The sequence below is a fragment of the Canis lupus genome, chromosome 1 (assembly GCF_048164855.1).
Source record: "Canis lupus baileyi chromosome 1, mCanLup2.hap1, whole genome shotgun sequence".
Taxonomy (NCBI): Eukaryota; Metazoa; Chordata; class Mammalia; order Carnivora; family Canidae; genus Canis; species Canis lupus.
In genome coordinates this window covers 105,545,340-105,570,234 of record NC_132838.1, presented here as the reverse complement: position 1 = coordinate 105,570,234, position 24,895 = coordinate 105,545,340, and the positions used below count along the sequence as shown (strand labels likewise).

Here is a 24,895-nt window from a genome sequence, read left to right as displayed (position 1 = left end):
TAAGGCAGACACTGAACCCCCAGGCACCTTGTCTTTATTGATTTGTATGAATTCTGTATATGTGTTGGACATGTTTCCTTTATTAGTATCTCTTGTATCCTCTTTCTGTGTCTGTCTTAAACGTGTGTGTGTTCAGATGAGGAGAAAGTGTTAATGTGCATAGAAGTATTTCTCCCTTTCCAGATAATGTTTATTATTCTTTCTTTTTTTTTTTAATGTAACATCAAGATTTTATTGTCTGCATAACAAAATTTGACGCTTAGAACTGGATCACTTGGCCCCTTCTCTTATCTCCTCCCAGGTCAAATTGCTTGCATCTCTTAATAGCTAGCATTCTCTTAGATCTGCAGTTGGGCTCAACACATTCAAGCCTCAGCACAATCTTCTTTGTAGTTTTAGCCTTTTTCCAGAAAATCGGCTTAGTCTGCCCACCATAGCCCCTCTGCTTCCTGTCATAACGCCGCTTTCCTTGGGCATAAAGAGAATCTTTGCCTTTCTTGTACTGTGTCACTTTGTGGGGTTGGTGCTTGCCACACTTCTTGCAGAAAGTCCGGTGGGTTTTAGGAACATTCATCTTTGCAAGAGTGCTATCGGCATGGAAAGCATGTTAATTATTCTTTCAAGAGATACTCTCCTAAAAAAAAAAAAAAAAAAAAAAAAAAGAGATACTCTCCTATAGTAAGACTATGGCGATATTCTCCTTCATTGTTTTTTAACCTTTATATAGCTTTAAAATTTAGACTGTCAATGCATCCAGAATTGATTTGTTGCGTGTGTGGATGGTGAAATCCATATCTTTCTTTTTTTTTTTTTTAAGATTTTACTTATTTATTCATGAGAGACACACAGAGAGAGAAAAAGAGAGGCAGAGACAGAGGCAGAGGGAGAAGCAGGCTTCATGCAGGGAGCCCAATGTGGGACTTGATCCTGGAACTCCAGGATCACACCCTGAGCTGAAGGCAGACGCTTAACCACTAAGCCACCCAGGCATCCCCCATATCTTTCTGATAAGATAAAAAATTTCTCTCCATTTAGAATACATGGTATTATGTGTGGAAGGAAAGGCAAGAAATGTGAACAGGAAGTTCTTGCTGCCTGTATGTGTGAATAATACTGTCTTTTGTTTTCGTCTCTGGAGTTTCATGTCTTCTCCCAGCATCCATGCAACCGGCAGACTAACTTACTGGTTTGCAAATGGGTAACATTTTACAGCCTTTACATTTCTTGACAATTTTGGCATTGAAGATGGGTTAGAGATTGATCTGTACAACCTCTAGCCTTTGTGAGTTGCCATGGTAGCAGAGGGAATTTATGTTGGTGTGGTCCTTGGGTCCCCTCTCAGTCTGTGTGGAGCAGTATAAGAGGGGGGCACTTGATGGGATGAGCACTGGGTGTTATTCTATATGTTGGCAAATTGAACACCAATAAAAAATAAATTTGTATATAAAAAAAAAGAAAATTCCAGTCTGTCTAGTTTTTACCTGAGTTCATATCTCACAGTTTTGGAGTATGAAAATCTGAGATTAGGGTACCACTGTGGCTTTGAGGGCCTTCATGTGGGTTGCAGCCTTCTGGTATCTTCACAAAATGAACGGTCAAAAGAGCTCTCTGGCCTCTTTTTATTTTTATTTTTATTTTTTTAAAAGTTTTTATTTATTTATTCATAGACACACAGAGAAAGAGGCAGAGACACAGACAGAGGGAGAAGCAGTCTCCATGCAGAGAGCCCGATGTGGGACTCAATCCCAGGTCTCCAGGATCACACCCCAGGCTGTGCCAAACCGCTGCGCCACCGGGGCTGCCCTCTGGCCTCTTTTTAAAGGCCCCCAATCCCATTCATGAGGGCAGAGCTTCCCAGTCACTTCCCAAAGGCCCCACCCCCAATGCCATTACCTTGGGGGTTAAGTTTCAACAGATGAATTTTGAGGGGACACAAACAGATCATAGCACTACTGTTTGGGTAAGTTCAATACCAGTTGTTTCTACATCAGAATGTAATAGGCATTGTTGTGCTATAGGCTTGTGCTTCTCCATCCCAGATCCAGAGGGGGAGTTTCCCAATCTGAATGAGCTGCAAGTAGAGAAGTGCTACTGGGATACAAGGCCTCTCATTTGCCACCAGTGGGGCTGGAGGGGTGGGGATAAGGATTTAGGTCAAGCTCTGTCATAACAAGTTTCAGAATATACATGATATTCTCACTGTTGGCAAATTAGAGGCCTCAGGCCCTGTGGCCCTGTCTCATGTAGAGACAGTAGAGGTACTGTCTACTACTCTTTCTGCAGTAGAGGTGGGTGATATAACCTGCCCCAATTCAGGTCCTGTTTGCCAGTCACATCTCATTGGAAACCTATGGGCAATGAAGGAAAAACTCTTGTCTCTTTGGCTTCCCATCACTTAAAAGAGGGCTCAGCACTTACTGGGCTTCTGTCATGTGGGAGGATGGCACTAGTCTGTGAGGAATGAGTCTATGTTGGAACCTCTGGCAAAGAGAGGTAGCCTCCACTTGGAAGCCCCAGTTGTTGTATGCAATTTGGGCCACTGTGAGTCAAATAACAATTGCACTTTTATAAAATAGCAGTGATTAAAATCTAAAGGAAACTGGGGCACCTGGGTGGCTCAGTGGTTGAGCCTTTGGCTCAGGTTATGATCCCAGGGTGCTGGTATTGAGTCCTGCATCAGGCTCCCCACAGGGAGCCTACTTCTCCCTCTGCCTATGTCTCTACCTCTCTCTCTGTGTGTCTCGAATGAATAAATAAAAAAAAATATTTTTAAAAACCTAAAGTAAACTAACTAAATACATTCTTTGAAAGTAGTGATTAGCATGTAGTGAGTGCTCCTCAAACTTTCCTTTAGATATATTGTCACTCCATGGCTTGATATTCCAATTTTCGAATGAGTCAACATAGATTCACTTGAAATAGGGTAGGAAGGACCCCCAAAATGTTGTGTCCAATGAAAAGTGCATTTTCAAGAATGAAGGCAGACTCTTTCCACTAGCATTTCAGGTTGACAGGAATAAGTAGTATGTATCCTTTCAAAGGAAATTTTAAGTTCCATACAATAGCCAAAGCCAATGGCACTAGAAACCCTCAATCTTCTGAGAGTGCCCCAAGTGCATGGTCCTGATCACTGATGGTTTAGGTCAACTGAAACCTAATGGTGTCCTCTCGGCCACTGGGTCTGGTTAGTTTCAGGGCCAGCTCTGCAGAACCAAATCAGAGGTGGGTTCTTCCTTCATTAGTCACATCTCAGAAACCTGGGCTGCTCCCAGGGGTCTAGATCTTTGGCATGCCATTTGGAAAGCTATGGACTGGCAGTTAAGGACCTTTCCACCCAAATCCCCTTCCATTGCTGTGTTGTCTGTGAACAGTGTAGACTAGTTGGAGGGCAGAAAGACTTGTGTGGGTCACTCACTTAGATGCCCATGGTAAGGGCCTGTTCTTCACAGACACTGCCAAGAAACAGACTGCTGATTAAGCTCTTTTGTGACATGTATGGCACCATTGAGACTCCCCTTATCTGGTTTTATTATGGTACATATGACAAATAAAATTGTAAAATATTGAAAGTTGCAGCCTTAGGTAAGAAGATCCATAATCTCAGTGAGCTGGTGGGGTGGTAGGGAGATCATGAGTACGTGGTATACAAGGACTTGTATATCTATACAAGCCCACCTCCATCCCCTTTTTATTGAGAGCAGTTTCCTAGGTGGAGTGAGGAGGGGTGTTTTGGAAAAGAAGCTTGGGCTCTTCAGACATGCCCAGGAGTCCTAGTTTAGCCTTGCCCTTCAAGAGATGCAATGAAGAAGGAAGAAGCATCCCAGGCCTTACCTTCTCTATCCCCCAACTCCCTCTGTTAATGTGGTCCTCAGAGATAGGTGGGGGACTGTGTTGAATGAGACTTGGAACAGAGTTTAGTCAGAGGCAACGCTGCTGCCAGTCTATATGAGGAGACAGACTCCAACACATTAGGGTCTGAGACAGAGAGAGAGAGAGAGAGTCAGTCAGACATGTGTGTTGGGTTTGGGTGGGTTGGTGGTTTACAGAGTAACTGCCACAGTGTTTTCTATAGTGGTTGTACCAGTTTCCATCCCTACTAGTAACATATGAGGGTTCTAGTTTCTCCACATCATCACCAACATGTGTTGCTTTTAAGGTTCTTCTTCTTATAATACTAATAATAGTGGGTGTACAGTAGTATATTATTGTGGTTTGGTAGTGCCTTTTTTTATCATGGCAAAATGTACATAAATGAAATTTACTGTTTTTGCCATTTTAAATGTACAGTTCATTCATGTTGAGTACATTCTCATTACTGTGCAACCATCATCACCATCCATTTTTAGAACTTTTTCATTATCTCAACCTAAAACTCTGTACCCCATAAACAATATGTTCCATTTCTTCTCCCCTAATGCCTGACAAGTATGATTTTACTTGTCTCTATGTATTTGACCTCTGAAGATACTTCGTTTACTTAAAGTCATACAATATTTGTCCTTTTGTGTCTCACTCCTTTGACCAAGCATAATGACTCCCAGGTTCATCCAGGTAGTAGCCAGTTGAAAATTTCATTCTTTCATAAGGCCGAATAATGTTCCATTGTCTATACGGGTCTAGATATATCATATTTTGTTCATTAGTCATCAATGGACATTTGTGGTGTTTTCATGTTTTGACTATTATAAGTAATGGTGCTATGAGCATTGCTGTAAATATGGCTGAATTTCTGCTTTCCATCCTTCTGGGTATATGCCCAGAAAAGAAACTACTGGATTATGTTAAAGTTATGGTGAATTTTCTGAGAAGCTGCCATACTATTTTCTACAGTAGCTGTACCATTTTACCTTCCCACCAGCAATGCACAAGTGTTTCAATTTCTCTACAGTCTCACTAACACTTTTTTCTTTGTTTTTATACTAGATTTTTTATATTTTTACATATATATATATATTTTACTGTACCGTCTCTTTATTTTTTTTATTGGTGTTCAATTTGACAACATATAGAGTAACACCCAGTGCTCATCCCATCAAGTACTCCCCTCAGTATCCGTCACCCAGTTGCATGCCCCCCCCACCTCCCTTTCTACCACCCCTAGTTCGTTTCCCAGAGTTAGGAGTCTCTCATGTTCTGTCTCCCTTTCTGATATTTCCCACTCATTTTTTCTCCTTTCCCCTTTATTCTCTTTCACTATTTTCCCCCCCAAATATAAAGAGTTTATTCACTTCTGCCCTCGGTACAAAATATAAAACAGACCCCCACCCCCCACAGTTCTACGGCATCGACCCCAGTGCAGTCCGTCCGGGAAGGCCAGCCCTCAGGCCTCGAACAGGGCGCAGCTGGCACAGAGCACCGACTCGTGAACGTCGCCACAGTCCCCGAGGGCACACAGGACGCAGGCCACGCTCCTGCAACTGGAGCAGACGTGCACACACCGCCCACAGAGGGCACGCTCACACTGGCCACACGCTGCCTTCCCGTCCACGGCTCGCACGCACGAGGAGGAGGCTCTGGTCACTGTCCCGGAGGGGTCAGCTTCAGAGGCCTGGGCTTGGCTCCTGGTCAGTCGGCCATCTGGTCCACTCAGCATCTGCCCACGGGCTGCCCGAAGGGCCTCTGTGGGGCCGGGCTTTGGGGACTCCGGCAGGTCAACAATGGCACAGCCGTCCTCCCAAAGTGGGCCCTGTAGGCCTGGGCCCCTCGAAAAGGAGTTGCTCGGTTTTCTCGAAGACCTCCCGCGAGTGCTGCTCGCCACACACGTGGCGGCTCAGCTCCCTCTGACCAACGCTGACCTTCAGCTGCAGTGGGGCGGCGTCTCCGAAGCGACAGCCCGGCTTGGGCACGGCCTCCGGCCGGAGCGGTGCAGCTCCGCCCCTTTCACTATTATTTATATTCCCCAAATGAATGAGACCATATAATGTTTGTCCTTCTCCGATTGACTTATTTCACTCAGCATAATACCCTCCAGTTCCATCCACGTTGAAGCAAATGGTGGGTATTTGTCATTTCTAATGGCTGAGGAATATTCCATTGTATACATAAACCACATCTTCTTTATCCATTCATCTTTCGATGGACACCGAGGCTCCTTCCACAGTTTGCCTATTGTGAACATTGCTGCTATAAACATCGGAGTGCAGGTGTCCTGGCGTTTCATTGCATCTGAATCATTGGGGTAAATCCCCAACAGTGCAATTGCTGGGTCGTAGGGCAGATCTATTTTTAACTCTTTGAGGAACCTCCACACAGTTTTCCAGAGTGGCTGTGCCAGTTCACATTCCCACCAACAGTGCAAGAGGGTTCCCCTTTCTCCACATCCTCTCCATTTGTGGTTTCCTGCCGTGTCAATTTTCCCCATTCTCACTGGTGTGAGGTGGTATCTCATTGTGGTTTTGATTTGTATTTCCCTAATGGCCAGTGATGCGGAGCATTTTCTCATGTGCGTGTTGGCCATGTCTATGTCTTCCTCTGTGAGATTTCTGTTCATGTCTTTTGCCCATTTCATGATTGGATTATTTGTTTCTTGGGTGTTGAGTTTAATAAGTTCTTTATAGATCTTGGAAACTAGCCCTTTATCTGATATGTCATTTGCAAATATCTTCTCCCATTCTGTAGGTTGTCTTTTAGTTTTGTTGACTGTATCTTTTGCTGTGCAAAGGCTTCTTATCTTGATGAAGTCCCAATAGTTCATTTTGCTTTTGTTTCTCTTGCCTTCATGGATGTATCTTACAAGAAGTTACTGTGGCCAAGTTCAAAAAGGGTGTTGCCTGTGTTCTCCTCTAGGATTTTGATGGAATCTTGCCTCACATTAAGATCTTTCATCCATTTTGAGTTTATCTTTGTGTATGGTGCAAGAGAATGGTCCAGTTTCATTCTTCTGCATGTGGCTGTCCAATTTTCCCAGCACCATTTATTGAAGAGACTGTCCTTTTTCCAGTGGATAGTCTTTCCTCCTTTGTCGAATATTAGTTGGCCATAAAGTTGAGGGTCCAATTCTGGATTCTCTGTTCTGTTCCATTGATCTATGTGTCTGTTTTTGTGCCAGTACCACACTGTCTTGATGACCACAGCTTTGTAGTACAACCTGAAATCTGGCATTGTGATGCCCCCAGCTATGGTTTTATTTTTTAAAATTCCCCTGGCTATTCGGGGTCTTTTCTGATTCCACACAAATCTTAAAATAATTTGTTCCAACTCTCTGAAGAAAGTCCATGGTATTTGATAGGGATTGCATTAAACGTGTAAATTGCCCTGGGTAACATTGACATTTTCACAATATTAATTCTGCCAATCCATGAGCATGGAATATTTTTCCATATCTTTGTGTCTTCCTCCATTTATTTCAGAAGTGTTCTGGAGTTTGTAAGGTATAGATCCTTTACCTCTTTGGTGAGGTTTATTCCTAGGTATCTTATGCTTTTGGGTGCAATTATAAATGGGATTGACTCCTTAATTTCTCTTTCTTCAGTCTCATTGTTAGTGTATAGAAATGCCACTGACTTCTGGGCATTGGTTTTGTATCCTGCCACACTGCCAAATTGCTGTATGAGTTCTAGCAATCTTGGGGTGGAGTCTTTTGGGTTTTCTGTGTATAGTATCATGTCATCTGCAAAGAGGGAGAGTTTGACTTCTTCTTTGCCAATTTGAATGCCTTTTATTTCTTTTTGTTGTCTGATTGCTGAGGCTAGGACTTCCAGTACTATGTTGAATAGCAGTGGTGAGAGTGGACATCCCTGTCTTGTTCCTGATCTTAGGGGAGAGGCTCCTAGTGTTTCCCCATTGAGAACATCTAATTCATTCTTAATGAAGGGTGTTAAGCTGCACCATTATTGAAGTGTTGAAGATAAGTGATATCAGACAAAGTAACTGAAAAAAATTCTTTTTTTTAATTGGAGTTAAATTTGCCAACATATAGAATAACACTCAGTGCTCATCCTGTCAAGTGCCCCCCTCAGTGCCCGTCACCTAGTCACCCCCATCCCCCACTCACCTCCCTTTCCACCACCACTTTTTCGTTTCCCAGAGTTAGGAGTCTCTCATGTTCTGTCTCTCTTTCTGATATTTCCCACTCATTTTTTCTCCTTTCCCTTTTATTCCCTTTCACTATATTTTATATTCCCCAACTGAATGAGACCATATAATGTTTGTCCTTCTCTGATTAACTTATTTCACTCAGTATAATACCCTCCAGTTCCATCCACATTGAAAAAATTTCTAATGGGGTAAGAGTAAAAACAAAAACTTGACTTCAGTCATTAACCTTAGAAATCATTGGACTCATTCATTAGAAGTAAATGCAGATTGATTTAGAAATGATGATACAGAAAATTTCTAGGAAAATACCAATATTGATCCTAGCGGTGGTAGTGGGTCTAAACAAACAAATAAACAATCCATAGAAATAGGTGTTGGGGAAATGTCTATCATAAATAAAAGCACCAGGATCAAATGGATTAACAGAGTCTATCATTCTTTTCTTTTTTTAAAAGATTTTATTTGTTTATTCATAGAGACAGGGAGGGAGAGAGAGCGAGAGAGAGGCAGAGACATAGACAGAGGGAAAAGCAGGCTCCACGCAGGGAGTCTGACGCGGGACTCGATCCCGGGTCTCCAGGATCACACCCCGGGCTGCAGGCAGTGCTAAACTGCTGCCCCACCGGGGCTGCCCTCTATCATTCTTTGAAGTATCAGAGAACCCAAACTCTTTTCTTAGTTTCAATTGTATTGAATGGTTAGCAGAGTACTCTAGAATTACTTTATGCTGAAATTTCCTTAAGAAGCAACTGTTGATTATGTAATTAATGAAGATATATAAAATTTAAGAACCAGAATAGATTCTTTGAGTTTTTTGAAACATAAATCTACCATTTGGTCTACCTCTGCCCATCTGTTCCCCCTGTGATAGTTTTATTCCAACTGAGACACTAGAGGGACCCTGGTCCACAGAAGACCACACTCATTGTTGACACCAGCAGGAAGTTGAGAGTGTCCCAAAACCTCACTCAATTTCAATAGTTCTCTAAATGTACTCACAGAACTCACTCATAGCTCTTCTACTCATTGTTGTGGGTTTTGTTAGTTTGTTTTTCAGAAAAGGATATAGATTAACAACAGACATGGATCAGATGCATGCATGTTGCATGGGGTTATATTTCAGGAAAAGAACCCACTGTAGATCTTCTAGTTGTCCTCTCTCTATGGAGTTATGGGGTGTTACTGTCTGGGGCTGATATGGGATAACACTCACCGAGTGTTGCCAAGGCAAGAAGACTCACCCGAGCCTTCGTGCCTGGCTTTTTTACTACAACTCTGCCACTTTGCCACTTACCTTCTGGATGGCTGACCTTATTAGTCTTCCTTCTGTCCCCAGGTGAGCTGATACCTTTTGTCTCCAGCCCTCTCAGAGGCCGCCATGATGATACTTGGGGCCCAAAGACTCATCCTAAAGCTCATTATTAGACAGTCTGGTGACCAAGCCTCCAAGCAAACAAAAACATTCCTATCAGGCATGGCCTTGGAAAGATCTAGAGATCATCTCCCAGTATCAAAGAGCAAAGGCCAGATTTCCCTTTGTGGGGGGTTATTTCTTCTCTAGATTGTTCACCTTCTGGGGTCTGCCCAGGACTCTCTCACAACAAAACATACATACGTATCTGGACATCTACCTATAGTATAGCATTTATAGGACACTTGGCAACGTATGAGTGTGAATAGACCTCACCTTTGGAAGAAGCAGTGTGGGTAGGGATAGATTTAAAGCAACAGCTAATTGGGGCACCTGGGTGGCTCAGTCTGTTAAGCATCTGTCTTTGGCTCAGGTCATGATCCTGGAGTCCTGGGATTGAGCCCTTGCTGAGCAGGGAGTCTCTTTTTCTCCCTCTTCCCCTCCTCCTGCTTGAGTACACTCTCCAAAATAAATTTATAAAATCTTTAAAGAAATAAGGAAACAGCTAACTGATCTTCTGTATCATTGCATATATCTTCATAATTTTGTACTAACTGAATTACCTCCCTTCTTGATCTGCAGTTATACCTTTGGGGAAGGCAAATTCTTCTCTAGCTGCATCTTAGTTGTCACATTCTACAAGAGATCCATGACTGACAACATTTCTTCACACAAATGCACACACAGTAGTTACTGAGGCATATGTGCAAATGCACATATGCATACATAGAGACTCAAACACACTGAAATATGTACTTAAGTCACCTCATACTCTCTCAATCACACACACACACTCACCACATGCAGACATCTACATTCTGATACACTCACAGTGCACATACCCACACAGATGACACTGTCCCACTCACTTTCCCATAGTCACTCATACAGTCACCACGTGGATATGTGTCTCAGGAACGTGTTTGTGAAAGTTTTGTGCATATCTCCAAATCTGGGAAACAAGACAAAAGGATCCTAATTGCCCAGCCACAATGGCAACATTTAAAGTATACAATATTGAAAAAATGCTCTGGGTTTTGCCACTTTTTTTTTTTTTGTAAGAGATATTTATAGTTGGTGTTTATTGCATAATTATACACACTAACCAAGATATGGAAATAACTTAGGCATCTGTCAACAGATGAGTGAATAAAGAAGAGATATATTTGTTATATATAACATACATATTTTATATAAAATATATACAGTATAGTGGTAACCATATTACAATATTAGATGTATCAACTCTGATACCTTAAACTTATGTAATGTTATATGTCAATTATATCTCAATTAAAAAAACACAAAGTTTTATTTTCCTGATAATAGGTATAACAATTATTATTATTTTTTAGGGTTAATATTATGTTTATTACTTTTTTTAAATAATAAATTTATTTTTTATTGCTATTCAATTTGCCAACATACAGAATAACACTCAGTGCTCATCCTGTCAAGTGCCCCCCTCAGTGCCCGCCATCCAGTCACCCCCACCCCCCGCCCTCCTCCCCTTCCATCACCCCTAGTTCGTTTCCCAGAGTTAGGAGTCTTCCATGTTCTGTCTCCTTTTCTGATATTTCCCACTTATTTTTTCTCCTTTCCCCTTTATTCCCTTTCACTATTATTTATATCCCCCAAATGAATGAGGCTTTGCCACTTGAAGAAGTGAGAAACTTTGAGTCTATGGGTTCTGACTGAGTTGGATGGGAAATAGAGCACTAGGAAAGGGAGTATAGCAGAAGGGGGGGCAGAGAGCACGGGGTGTGGGTGTGAGAGAGTGAGGAGGTGAAACTGCACAGAGGGTAAAGTGTAGGTCATATTTTAATGGCACTGTGTGGCCTATGCACAAGTGGGCAAGGTATGCAAGTAAATTGAGGGTGTAACACATCCTGGGCTCTGTGGGGACAAGGGGTACAGGAGTCAAGAAATCAAAAGAGACAACAGAGAAGAGAGAGTGTGCTTGAGTGTGTGAGGGGTAGGGTTGTGTAGGAGGCACAGGAGAGTCCATGTCCACAGTAGGTTACAGAGCATAGTGGGATGAGAAGTATGTCTTTTATAAGATTGATTTCATTCTTTTCTTGATTTTATTTTTACTTTAATTCATTTTATTTTATTTTATTTGTCATTTCATTTCATAAGAAAGGAGACTACACATGCAGCACCTTAGTTGGATGTAGCAGAAGTCTGAGAACCTTGACCCCTAACCCCCAACAGTCTCCTACAAATGGGCTTGAGAGCTTATCTTAAGGTTCCAGCAGGGGAGCACAGCTACTTGCATACTCTTGGCCATAGAAGGATCCTCCTTTATCAAGGAAGGTTGTCTTCTTTGCTGAATGTATATCTTTGGAAAGGATGAACACGGAGCTAGGAGGGAGGAAGGGGACATCACCTAGGCAGCCAGATTAGTGGAATCTAGCCTGGCCATCAATGGGGTGACAGATGTCACAGTCCCATTGCCTTCAAGTCTGAAAGATTCTTTTGATGGTTGGACACAACACAATGACAGATGAAAGGCAGAACCATATTACTAGCAGCTTCACACTAAAGAACAGGCAGGCCACACAATTCCCCTTCTTGTGTAGGTTAACAGAAGCCTGGAGGTGGAAGGGCAACTTATATATATTACAGAGGGAGTGGGGTTAGCTGGATTTCAAAACTCCCTAAGCATTGTCTATTTTGGATAATTCCTTAAGTGCCAGGGCATAGGGATGGTTCCTCATCCAGTGGTCATTGGCCCCAGAACAATTAGAGCTGGTGCATGGTGGCAGGAAGCAGGAGAGTCCATGAGGAGAGTGGTAGTGTATGGATTTGATCAGTTGCTCAAGAAGGAGAGCCTATTTTCCCCTAGCCTGGAACTCCAAACTGGTCAAGGCAACATAAAACAGGAAACTTAAAACTCTACTACAGGGTATTTTGGTATATGAATGTCCTGCGGATAGTTAAAATCCATTATAGAGCCTGACATGGGATGAGGATTAGTCTTACAGGAGGCTTATGGTTGTGGAGATAAGATGATTGTATGTGATGAAATCAGTAGTGGAGGGTAGTGGGCTTGAGTAGACTAAGGAACCCAGAGGAAAAGAGCAGATGTAGGAGGGTGAACAGGGGACACATGGAGTTGATGGCACTGAATATGTGAAGGCTGGGTTTTTGATGAAGGTGTGAGAAGTGTTTGGAGTTGGACTGAGTTCACTAGAATGGGGAAAATATATATCTGGAGGACTGCAGAAGCAGTTTTTGGCTGAGGTTCCAATAATGGCATGGGGAAGAGAGTAGACAGAGGGAAGCTATCCCTGGTGGGTGAGGGATGGAGGTGGTTATGGTGTTAGAAATGTTCACGCAAGGTAGAGGGATAAGTAAATTAAGGAATTGGAGGGTGATGGAGTAGCTCTTATGGCTAGAACTATCCATATATAGATTTCCCACAGTGATACAATGATGTCATTTTTGTGTGCTTTCAGAAACCTAGGATCCAGTCATGTCAGGGATTGATTTTATTGTCTTCATCCCTTAGTTCCTTTTTTAAAAAAAGATTTTATTTATTTATTCATGACACACACACACACACACACACACATACATACACACACAGAGGCAGAGACACAGGCAGAGGGAGAAACAGGCTTCCTGCAAGGAACCAGATATGGGACTCAATTCTGGATCGCGGGATCACGCCCCGAGTCAAAGGCAGACTCTCAACCACTGAGCCACCCAGGCATCCCCATCCCTTAGTTTCTTTAATCAGATCAGTTGCCCTTCTTGCTTTTTCTTTGTCCTCAGTGACAGGAAAAGTGTTGAAGACTGCTGTCATTGTTTTGCAGAATGTCATTCAGTGTGGGTTTCTCTGATTGTGTCTGTTCACGCAAGGTACATCCTGAGTCTCAGGCACCACATCAGAGCAGAACTTCTACCCACAGTTGATGGTGGGACTTCCTGAGTGCATCTACTCAGAGGCAAGGGTTATGAGGAAATGTTGGTGCACTAGATATGTGGTGAGCTTCTTCCAGGGAGAAGTAGGAGACATGGTTTGATTGTTGCAGTGAGCTGGGGAGAGATGGTGTGCCCACAGACATTCAGGCTCCTGGAGGAGCCCAGTCAGCTCTCAGATGCCGGTTGATTGGAAGCCAATTATTAGAATGGAATATCCCAAAGAATCTCTTTCAGGAAATTGCCAGATGATTCCCAGGCTCATTATAATTTGGAAGTGATGTGAAGCTAAATGTCCTCAGTGCTAGTTTCACATTTAGGATATCCTGGGACAGAGGGCGGAGGATTCTGAAAAATCATCACTTATGCTCTACTCACTGCACTATTTTTATTAAGTAAGTTGCTTAGTCTCCAGGACGCATTTCTGAGAGTGAGCTGAAGCTCTGGCTGTTGGGGACATAACAGGCGGCTGCTCTGCATGGGTTTTGTAGGAAGATTTGGTACAGGCACATCACTGATACTGTAGCAGGATTTGGGATGTTTCTGGGAGTGCATGTCTCTAGAGACAGGGGATGAGAAACTATGTTATGACCTTCAGATCAGAGCTGTTTGTCTTTGAATCCCTCCTGTGACAAAGGACATGGAAGGGCAGGCTTTTCTGTAATTCAAGGTCCTTCTGCCTGTGGAGAGGCAGGGGGGGAAAGGAAGGTGTATTAGTTTGCTGTGGTTTCCATAAGAATACCATGAACTGATTGGATGAGGCAATGGAAATTTATTGTTTGGAGATCTGGAGGCTACAGTACAAGATAAGGGGGTCCTCAGGGCCAAGTATCCTTCCAGTCGTCCCTGGGGAGAGTCTACTCCAGCCCAATCTCCCAGCTCTGCATCCTTGGCTTATGGGCAATCAAATTAGTTGTCCTCCAAGATAACCCTTTTTGTAAAGACACCGGTTGTGTGGGATTAGGGGCCACTCTACTCCATATAACATCATCTTAACTATTTCCATTTGTAATCCCCTTATTTCCTAAGACAGGCACATTCTCAGGTACTAGAAGTCAAGAGTTCAGCATATTTGTTTTGATGGGACTCAGTAGAACCCCATAGTAGAAGGACTTGTTGATACCATAAAAGGCATATTCATAAATCTGTTTTTTTTTCCCAGATAATAAGAAAGAGGCCTGGATCAGGATAGCAACGGGAAAATGTCTTTTCTCAGACAAATAGTGAGTTCCAAGTTAGACTCTATGTGCTTCTCTCCTCCTGAGAGGCCATGTGTTTATTCTTTGAAAATCTTTGCTTTTCTATCTCAACGTTGTCACCCTAGCCCTTTCCCCTGGGCTCTTTGGCTCACTCAGATTCACTCTCCTCTCCAGGGCCCTCTGTCCTGTGCTCATGGTTCCTGCCACTGCTTCGTATTTCCCCCAGGCTTTGTTTCCTTGTCCCACATGCCAAGAGTATCTTAAGAGGTGCTTGCTAGAAACTTGTAGTTATTCTTGGTAATTGGCAACTGAGAAAAAAGTTTTCAAAAATATTCTCAGCTCCCAAACCTGTCAGTGCCAATGCTGCTTCAAGTGAAATGATAATTGCAGTTGTGAGGGGAGGGGAGCTCCCAGAGTCATAAACATACATCTCAAGGCCCAGCTGCCCCTCTTGCATGCATACTGCCTGCTATGCCTGTCACACCAAGCCCACCATGTGTGCAGCAGGACTAAGTTGGTAAATTTTCTCTAGGTTCATCTGAGTGGTAGAATCTGTAAGGGCAGGGGTGGTATCAGGAGTCCAGGTAAGGGAACATATTGGATAAAGGAGGATTTCTATGTCTGAAATTGGTCCATGCCAAAGGCTGGCATGAAGATGGAATACATCCTGAGGTAGAAGCTGAACTAGGAAAGAAAGATGGCAGTCCTAGACCTACAGCCATCCCTCATAGCTTTGCCTTAGGACAATACTAACAGTGTTTGCTGTGGTTTCATCTATTTGGTTTGTGAAAAGTGACTTTTAAGATTTAAAAAAAAAAAAGATTTTTTTATTACTTCCAGTTAGTTAACATACAGTGTTATATTATTTTCAGGTGTACTATATAGAAATTCAACACTTTCTGCAAAGAAATTTAATAATTAATTTGCTTAAGGACTGTAATTCTGGAGTCAGGCTGCTGTTCAGACTCTGTTCCAGGAACAATAGACATCATTTTCAGATCTCTATATGTGCACTCATAACACCTCCATGCTTGTAATAAATGTTGGTTGAATGTCTACAAATCATGTGATCCTGTGCAGAAACAGTATGTCTGGTTGCATTTGCTGGAGCAGAAATGTTTTCTATAACTCTGGGTCTATGAAGTGCTTAATAGATTAATAATTGTGTCTCAGTTGGTTATGAGATACTTTTCCCATTAATGGAGGGAAGAAACATTTAAGAAAAATATGTTACTAAATATCACACATGATTTTTTAAAAAGATTTTATTTATTTATTCATGAGAGACACAGACTGAGAGAGAGAGGCAGAGACACAGGCAGAGGGAGAAGCAGGCTCCATGCGGGGAGCCCGATGGGGGACTCGATTCTGGAACTCCAGAATCACACCCTGAGCCAAAGGCAGAGGTTCCACCACTGAGCCACCTAGGCATCCCGATACCAATCCAAAACTTGTCAGTTGTACAAGATACAAGGGTTTTGCTTTAACATTCCATTTTGCATGTCTTGTAGTTCAATATCTTTCACAAATCTTGCTTTGCAGGTATTAATATTATTTAAGCAGGTATTACTAAGTAGGTATGTATATCATTTGAATGTAGTTATAATTTTGTTTTGACCTTACACAATATAATCAGGCAGTGGTGCTTCTTTTTCTGAGTTCCTATGTCTTGCACATTTCTTCCTGGAATAAAGCTAATGATTATTTATGTTGCCATCCTCATATTGAACCATTCTTGAATTCATTTCTTTCTTTTTTTTTTTTTTTTTTTCTTGAATTCATTTCATCCAGCTTGTCATGGGTAAGTTTCCTGTAACTTTGTAGTACTTCAGTCAGGGCATCTACAGTGTATTAAGATCTCTAAATGTTTATTTACATTCTTATTTGACCATAGAAACAGTCTTTATCAATAAGTGAAAACTCATTAATAGCAAAAACTTAAATATGCCAGCAATCTCAACTGAAATGACAAGGTGCAAACCTAAAAGTAAATTGATAGCTGGTTTATTTCAAGAACCACAGCTCAGTAGCATTTTTGTGTATTAAGGATTAAATGTGCTAACTTTGTTACCAAACCTGCCAGATTCCAATCCCCACTCTGCCCCTAATTAGTGAATGAATTCAGCCACAGTGCATCTCCTTTGTGTGCCTCTGTTGTTCTCACCTTAAAGAATGCAATGGTCACTGCCTCCCGTCTGTGAGAAATAAGAAGTTACCACATGGGAGCCATTATACCAGTGAGTCATACATTGGAAGTATGTGATAATGGTTGTCTATGAATCTCTTGGAAGACCTTAACTGACAGAAGAACTTTAAGTATTATTTCAAAGTAGGAAATATTGGTAAGTGGAAAATATTGGATTTCAGTTAATATGATTCATGTTGCCCCTTCCTTATATTCTCATGCAGTATCCTATAGCCCAGAAGACAAATACCAGTCACTGAGATCTGCCAGGATGGCCACCAGGGATCTGGCAGTAGGACTGATCTTCTTAATGCAGACTGTGGTTGGAATCCTGGGGAACTTCTCTCTTCTTAACCATTATCTCTTCCTTTATTTCACTGGGTGTAGGCCAAAGTCCACAGATTTGATCATCAAGAATCTGATTGTAGCCAACATTATGGTCCTGTTCTCATTTGGAATACACAACATGATGCCATCTTTTGTGTTATATCATATCCTCAGTGATTTTAGATGCAAATTTTTTCTCTATATTCGTGGGGTAGGCAGGGGAGTGTCCACTGGCACCACCTGCCTCTTGAGTGTCTTCCAGGTCATCATCATCAGCCCCAGGAACTCCAGGTGGGCAGTGCTTAAAGGGAAAGCTTTCAAGTGCATTGTCCCTTCCATTGTCATGTGCTGGGTCTTGCAGATACTGGTAAATATACCGATACCTATGTTTTTGACTATCACTTTGAACAACAAAAATATCACAAGTAGAAAAAATTTTGGATACTGTTCAAGTGTTCTTCGTGACAAAATCAGAAACGTATTGAATGTAGCATTGTTGTCATTCCCTGATGTCCTGTTTTTGGGGCTCATGCTCTCTGCCAGCAGCTCCATGGTCTTCATCCTGTATAGGCACAGGCAGAATGTCCAACACATTCTCAGGACCAATGTCTCCTCCACATCATCACCTGAATCTACAGCCACCAAAACCATCCTTCTCCTGGTGAGCACCTTCATCTATTTTAACACTCTGTCCTCTATCTTTCAGATTGTTTTGAGTCTGTTTGATAATCTCAACTGGTACGTAATGAACACCAGTTTAGTGATCAGTCTGTGTTTCCCAACTGTTAGCCCCTTTTTGCTCATGAGTCGTGACCCCAGGATATCTGGTCTGTTTTGCCTGGGTAAAGAACATAAAATCCCCTCATGTTAAGAGAAATATGTAAATTTTAGGAATTCCTAATGTTGGTAATTCACTTATCCTCTCAGGGTCCTGAGTACAATGATGAGATGCTAACAAAACATTTTGAGCATCACCTTCAATGTTAACAATAAGTTATAATAGTGATTGTAATGTCACATTATATAATTATCTTATAAATACTCATGTGATTGAAGTGCTTCAACTAGAAAATATCTTGATCATCTCCTTCAATGTTAACAATAAATTATAATAGAGATTATAATGTCACATTATATAATTATCTTTTAAATACTTACGTGGTTGAAGTTGGGTCAGTGGAGGAGTCCAGAAATGATGCAAGTATAAACACTAGGACCTGAAACAATCTGATATTATAGAGAAGTCTTTGAGTATGTGACATAAATTTGTCACACTACATTTCCCAGAAGTGACATAGGCATGGAATCATAGGAAAAGCAGCATGAAAATGGATCAGCATGTGGCAGGTAATCACTGAAACTGAAGAAAATTGTGCTGGAGGGGAAATTCAGTCGGTGAGTACAGGTTTGGGGACCCAGCTATAATTTTTCCTTTCCATACTAGAGTGGTGGCAGTCACTCAGGTGAAGTATGACATCATAGGAGCTTGGGAGATGAGCATGTACAAACACTTTCAGGTAGACATGGACGGATTGAACTGGAATGGGTAGTGGAATACACAAGTTACATTTGAGCTAATTCTTAAACAACATCAGGTGATTGTAACAATTTAAATGACATGAATTCCATAGAATTGGCGTCTGTAGAAGGCAAATTTTTCTTTCCTTAGTCATGGTAATCTGGTGCCTTTGGCAAGAAAGAGGTTTGGTAGTGAACACTCATCTCTGAAGTGATGAGATTAGTTTATGGTGGAGACTTCCACTGAATGTGGAGTCCTGAAGTGAGAGTCATTTGAAAGGCAGAGACAGAAGTCCATTCTGTGTATGTGGAGTTTGTGGCTCCTTGATTTTCAATTTTCCTCAATTTTAGAAGAAATTTTTAAAAAGATTTTATTTATTTGAGAGAGAGAGAGCGCCTGCACACCTGTGATTTTGAAGAGGCAGAGGATAGAGAGAGGGAAAGCAAGAACCTGAGGCAGTCTCTGAACTGAGTGTGGAACCTGTGAGGCTCTGTCCTACAACAGCCAAATCATGACTTGAACTGAAACCAAGAGTCAGACACTCAATGGACTGAGCCACCCAGGCACTCCTAGGAGATATTTTTATAGAGGTGCTATATATATAGAACATTGTTCCACAAAATGAACCCATATTTGTAGCTAACATGAGGCACTTAAATATTTACCTGAACATTAGATCATAACAAATAAAGAAGAAAAAAAAATAGATATCGACAAACTTATATTTACATTTATGCATATAGGGATTTATTCTGTGTGATCTCTTTGGGAATATACAGATGTAGATTTAATCATGTTTGTTATCCACAAATAAAATATTGGAGCTTTGTCCATTAGGGAAAATTTTCAATAGTACCAGCTACAATAATGACCAAATCAAGGCAGATATGATTTGATGTGTAAATTGCCCTACTAGTTGTCTGACTGTTAAAGTTCTATGAAGTGTATTTTTTATTTTCTTTCCTTAATTCTATTATTTTGTTGAATTTCTAGAAATAACAGTCAGTGACATAGAAAAACATGTTTGAATTTAAGAGGGGTAATTACAGCAAAGATGACAGTGCTAGGTGATATTTCAGAGGTAAAGGGCTATTTCCATCCCTTTGGAAATCCTGTTCTTTCTGAATGGTTGGTATTATGCTTACTATTCCTGCTGGAACTCCTCATATTTCTGTAGAAAGCTCTCCTGCTGCCATCACCAACAGCCCATCTAGTAGTGGATGTGGTGATGCCTTTCTTTACTTTGGAAATGAAGGAATTCGATTATTTTTTGGTATAAAGGGAAACCTCTGCCATTGAAAGATGCCACTTGGTATTAGTGTGGACATGACCTTCTGATCTGCCCTGTGTCCTCCTATTGCCTGCTGCTGCAGACCTCCATGCTCTTCTTGGAAGCCATCCTGAACAGCATATTGCTTTTCTTCTGTGGTCAGAGGTTCTGTTTGAGGTGCTCACCCTGGCTGTTTTCTCCAGAATGAACAGGATTTGCAGTACAGAAATTTCAGCCAGCTTCCCTCATGGGCTGACATCACAGATACTTCTGGTCTTTAGCCACACCAATGAGAATTTGTGGGTCAGATTGTCCTGGGAAAGGTCAAAGCTTTTCTTCAGCACAGACATTTGTGTAACACACTGAGCACAAACCATTGGGCATCTTCTTCTAACGCAGGACCAAGAGTCTAAGGGACTATTCTACACTCCAGTGTCTGGGTGGCAAGGCTGTCCCATGCTGGCCCTTCTCAGAAGCAGTTTCCTGTTGCCCTCCAGTTCTGTTTGATCCTCTTGCCTAGAGCATTTTGTGTGGACCTGGTCAGCTACTTGGGTTTCCAGTAGGACCAGAGCCACATATTCTTGGTATGTGCTGTGCCACACTGTCACAAAAATGCAGAGAGCTTTCGGATGGTCTGCTCCCAGGGTGATACAAAAGCCTTTCACCTCATTCTTCAGAGATGAATGCCAGAACTTCTTTTTGTAGTTCATAGTGTTATTTTCCTTCTCTTTTCATGAAAGAAACCTTTTAAATAATAAATGTATTTTTTTGTTGAAAAATATTAAAGGAGGGATCCCTGGGTGGCGCAGCGGTTTGGCGCCTGCCTTTGGCCCAGGGCGCGATCCTGGAGACCTAGGATCGAATCCCACGTCGGGCTCCCAGTGCATGGAGCCTGCTTCTCCCTCTGCCTGTGTCTCTGCCTCTCTCTCTCTCTCTATCATAAATAAATAAAAATTAAAAAAAATATTAAAGGAGTCAAACTGTGGAAGGAGCCTCGATGTCCATCAAAAGATGAGTGGATAAAGATGTGAGATATATATATATATATCTCACAGTGGAATATTACTCATCCATTAGGAACGACAAATACCCACCATTTGCTTCCACGTGGATGGAACTGGAGGGTATTATGCTGAGTGAAATAAGTCAATTGGAGAAGGACAAACATTATATGGTCTCATTCATTTGGGGAATATAAAAAATAGTGAAAGGGAATAAAGGGGAAAGGAGAAAAAGTGAGTGGGAAATATCAGAAAGGGAGACAGAACATAAAGACTCCTAACTCTGGGAAACGAACTAGGGGTGGTGGAAGGGGAAGTGGGTGGGGGGTTGGGGTGACTAGGTGACGGGCACTGAGGGGGGCACTTGATGGGATGAGCACTGGGTGTTATGCTATATGTTGGCAAATTGAACTCCAATAAGAAAAATTTAAAAAATAAATAAAAATAAAAAAATAAAATAGAAAAAGAAAAAGCCTGCCCACGCACGGCGCCCCCAGAGCCCTTGGTTATCTTAAGTGCTTTGACCGCAGGGGCGGGCAGAACAGCGCAGCATCAGGCACATCTCGCGCCGAGCGCTGCGTGCCAGGAGGGCGGCCAGTGCAAGAGCGGTGACCTGGGAGCCCAGAACCCACACTCCCAGCCCCAGCTCTGCCCCCAGAACTCACTACGATGGGCCTGAGACACTGTGGGGGGCACATTGGTGGTTGCACGCCTTTGGGGAATGACAACTCTTGGAGCAGAACAAGGGTGTTGGGGATCCCTGGGTGGCACAGCGGTTTGGCGCCTGCCTTTGGCCCAGGGCGCGATCCTGGAAACCCGGGATCGAATCCCACATTGGGCTCCCGGTGCATGGAGCCTGCTTCTCCCTCTGCCTATGTCTCTGCCTCTCTCTCTCTCTCTCTGTGACTACCATAAAAAAAAAAAATTGAAAAAATTGAAAAAAAAATTAAAAAAAAAAAAAAGAACAAGGGTGTTGTCACCATCTGCGACCCCAGAGCTCCAGGCTGGGGTGGTGAAGGTTCAAGCACATGGCAGACTATGGGAGGGAGGAATTTGAGTGTGCTGAGTGAGGGGACCTTGGCGGCCCATGTTGCCAGCAAGACAGTCCTCGGTGGCCCACTGTAGGCTGAGTCCCCGGGGTGGCACTGCTGGAGTCAGGGGCGGGGATGTCACACAACCTCCCAGAGCCTCAGTTTCACCATAAACAGGCCCCCAGGAGCACAGGCTGGTTTTCAGGATACAGCCAGGTAAAGGTGTAGGGCACCAGGGGTGATGCTCAGCAAACACAGACCATAGACATCCCGACATCTGGGAAATAGATAAGGCAGATGAGGCAGCACCGAGCATGCAGAAACCAGGGCCTGTGCTCCTCGCCCTGTTGTGATCCCCCTGCAGCCCAGCTGGTCCCCTACCCTGCCCACTTGCAGCCTCCAAGGGGCCTTGACAATGTCTACAGCATGTGGCAGTAGCTTGTGAGGACAGTGATGTGGCCCCTGGCCCAGCTCCCCTCCGCGGCCTTGCTCATCACCTCTCTGCTCTGGAACATTCCATTTCCCAGAATGCTCTCTTTACAACCCACACCCCAAAGCTTTGCGGGATCTGCTGCTTTGGTGGCCACCCCAGACACAGCTGAGGCTGCCACACGGCCTGTGTCACCAGGGTCCTCCCCATGATGCCAGCAAAAGACCCAGACCAATAGGAAGAGAAATGCAGGGCACGGCGGGAAACGATGCCCATTTTATCAACCATCGGGGCTGAGCCTCGAGCTGCGCCAGGCCTACAGGGTGCCGGGGGTGGACGGCACACACCAGGTACTGGTAGGTGGGGGTCGAAAGCAGCCACTGTTAGGGGATTGGAATTCTGAGCTCCAGCTGGGGTCACAATTATTCATGTGGGTCCCAAGGCCAGCAGGTGTAACCACATTGGAGCATCCAGTCCAGGGGCAGGGAAGGTATGGGGGATTAGAGGAAACATCTCAGGGCACAAAGCGACGAGGTCGTTAGGATGGTGAATGTGCTTGGGATGCTGTGGGAAAGGCCAGGTGGTGGGTTCAGGACTGGCCCCTCTCAGTGGGAGGAGAGTGAACAGGTGTAGGGGTCCGGTCCAGGAATTCGGTGAGAAGAGGTCAGAGGGGGTCAGCTGTCCAGGGCCTTTGCTACTGCCACAGGTTCACCCTAACAGGGCTGGGGGAGGGGCCGGGGTTCAAGGCCAGGATAGGGAGTGCTTGAATGGTGCCCAGGACACAGTCACATGCTGTGCCATGTCCCTGAAGGTCATATGTTGACACCTGACCCCCAGACCTCAGAATATGATTGTATCTGGAAATGGGGCCTTTACAGAGGTGATTAAGGTAATATGAGGTCACCTGGGAGGCCCTGATCCCATGTTATGGGGGTCCTTATATGGAGAGGGGATCAGGACACAGACACACATGGAGGGCCGACCCCGTGAGGACCCAGGGAGATCACGGCCGTCCACACACACGCAGAGAGGCCTCAGGAGGACCCTGCCTGCCCATGCCTAGACCTTGGGCTTCGGCCTCCAGGACGGGGAAAGGATGAATGTTTAAGCCCCTCTGGCTGTGGCACTTTGCAGCTGGCAGCCTGAGCGAACACACACACACAGTGAGTACAGCATCACATCAGCTCCTGCATGACACATTCCCATTTCACAGACAAGGAAATGGGTGTACACATGTGTGTGACACCTGGCCAAGGTGGGCAGGCTGACGTCCTAAAGTCTCTGCTGGCCCACAGGGCTCTGCCTCTCTAGGCCCGCAGGGTGTGCTGGTGCTTCTCAGAACCACAACAGGACGAAGAAGCCGGGACCCATCCCTCCCAAAGGAAGGAGATGGGAATTGATACTGCTTTTGAACTTTTATTCTGGCAGCACAGGAAGTGGTTTCAGAAAGGACACAGTCCCTGCTCACCTGAGAATGGTGAGGTGTCCAGTAGGATGCTCCCATCCTCTTCTGCAGAGGGAAGGGGAGACGCACAGCTTGGACCTTCCCACAAGGGCTACGGAGACCAGACGAGGGCGGGGTGGCAGTGCGTCTCTGGTAATGGTGGCAGCGGTTGGGTGTGTGTGGGGCCACAGCCAGAGGGCCTGGGATAGGGCAGGGGAGAAACCTTCACTCCTCGCACCATCACTTATCAGCCAAGGGGTGGCCTTGGGCCCAAAGGCAAGTGATGGGGCCACAAACATCCAGCTGCTAATTTACAGAACAGGGAGCTATCACAGGAGCCGGGGGAGGATTCTTGTCCAACTCAGGGATAACTAAGGAATTGATTTCACAAGAATGTTCCTCATCTGTGATGCTTTAGGTCTCTGGGATGCCGTGAGCTCAGAGGTCAACTTCTGGGGCGATGCTTAGACCTTTTCTTGCCTCAACACAGGACAGGCAACTTTCCCATCTGCCCTTGAATGCAGGTGAGCATGACACTGAATGCAGGTGAATATGAACACAAGACTAAATTTCTCTCTTATTCTGATTAAAAGTAGGTTCCTCTCACACTTCCGCACCCGCCCGTTCCTGGTGGGTGAGGACTCCGTGCTGGTCGTGGTGGACTTCTCATACCTGTGAGCATCATTTCCAGCACGTGAACTCAATCAGTGTGACTGAGTGAATGAATGAAGAACGGAAGTCCACTAGGAAACATGAAGGTAGGGCTTCTTGCTAACATGGAGGGAGGGCCTGGTGTGGGGTCCCTGGGACAGGGCAGGTGCTGGGACCCGGGCTCAGGGTGGCCCCCATCAATGGCAGGGGTTGCTAGGACAGGCCTGGAGAGGACAGACTGGCAGGACCCACTATCCCTGTGTGTCCATGGCTGGGGTCAGGGTGCAAAGAACTTTTACTTAAAAGAGGCCCCGAGAGACCCAGACCCGTGCACAGTGACAGGAAATGCCCCTGGGCAGAGGCCTGGGGGGAAGAGGCCTGTCTGTACGAGTTACCCACAGTGTGCAGCCTCGGCGCTGGGCCTGGGGCTGTAAACTCAAATGTGACTGGTCTTGCTCGCCGC

The 24,895-nt window shown here is 44.0% G+C and overlaps 1 protein-coding gene and 3 pseudogenes across 1 annotated transcript; 2 read left to right on the top strand and 2 right to left on the bottom strand.

Moving 5' to 3' along the window:
• Nucleotides 1-259: 259 nt before the first annotated feature.
• Nucleotides 260-574, bottom strand: LOC140600970 (large ribosomal subunit protein eL42-like). The gene has a single exon (XM_072769349.1). It carries the CDS (start codon nt 572-574, stop codon nt 260-262), a length of 315 nt encoding a protein of 104 aa, XP_072625450.1.
• A 4,650-nt stretch (nt 575-5,224) lies between these two features.
• Nucleotides 5,225-9,417, bottom strand: LOC140608449 (apoptosis regulatory protein Siva pseudogene; annotated as a pseudogene).
• Nucleotides 9,418-17,030: 7,613 nt separating this feature from the next.
• LOC140608334 (vomeronasal type-1 receptor 4-like) lies at nt 17,031-17,970 on the top strand (annotated as a pseudogene).
• A 438-nt stretch (nt 17,971-18,408) lies between these two features.
• Nucleotides 18,409-24,459, top strand: LOC140608231 (transmembrane protein 216-like; annotated as a pseudogene).
• The last annotated feature ends 436 nt before the right edge of the window (nt 24,460-24,895 follow it).

Bases quoted from the DNA above. Each gene is read 5' to 3' on its own strand.
- LOC140600970 (XM_072769349.1), bottom strand. From the start codon at position 574: ATGAATGTTCCTAAAACCCACCGGACTTTCTGCAAGAAGTGTGGCAAG.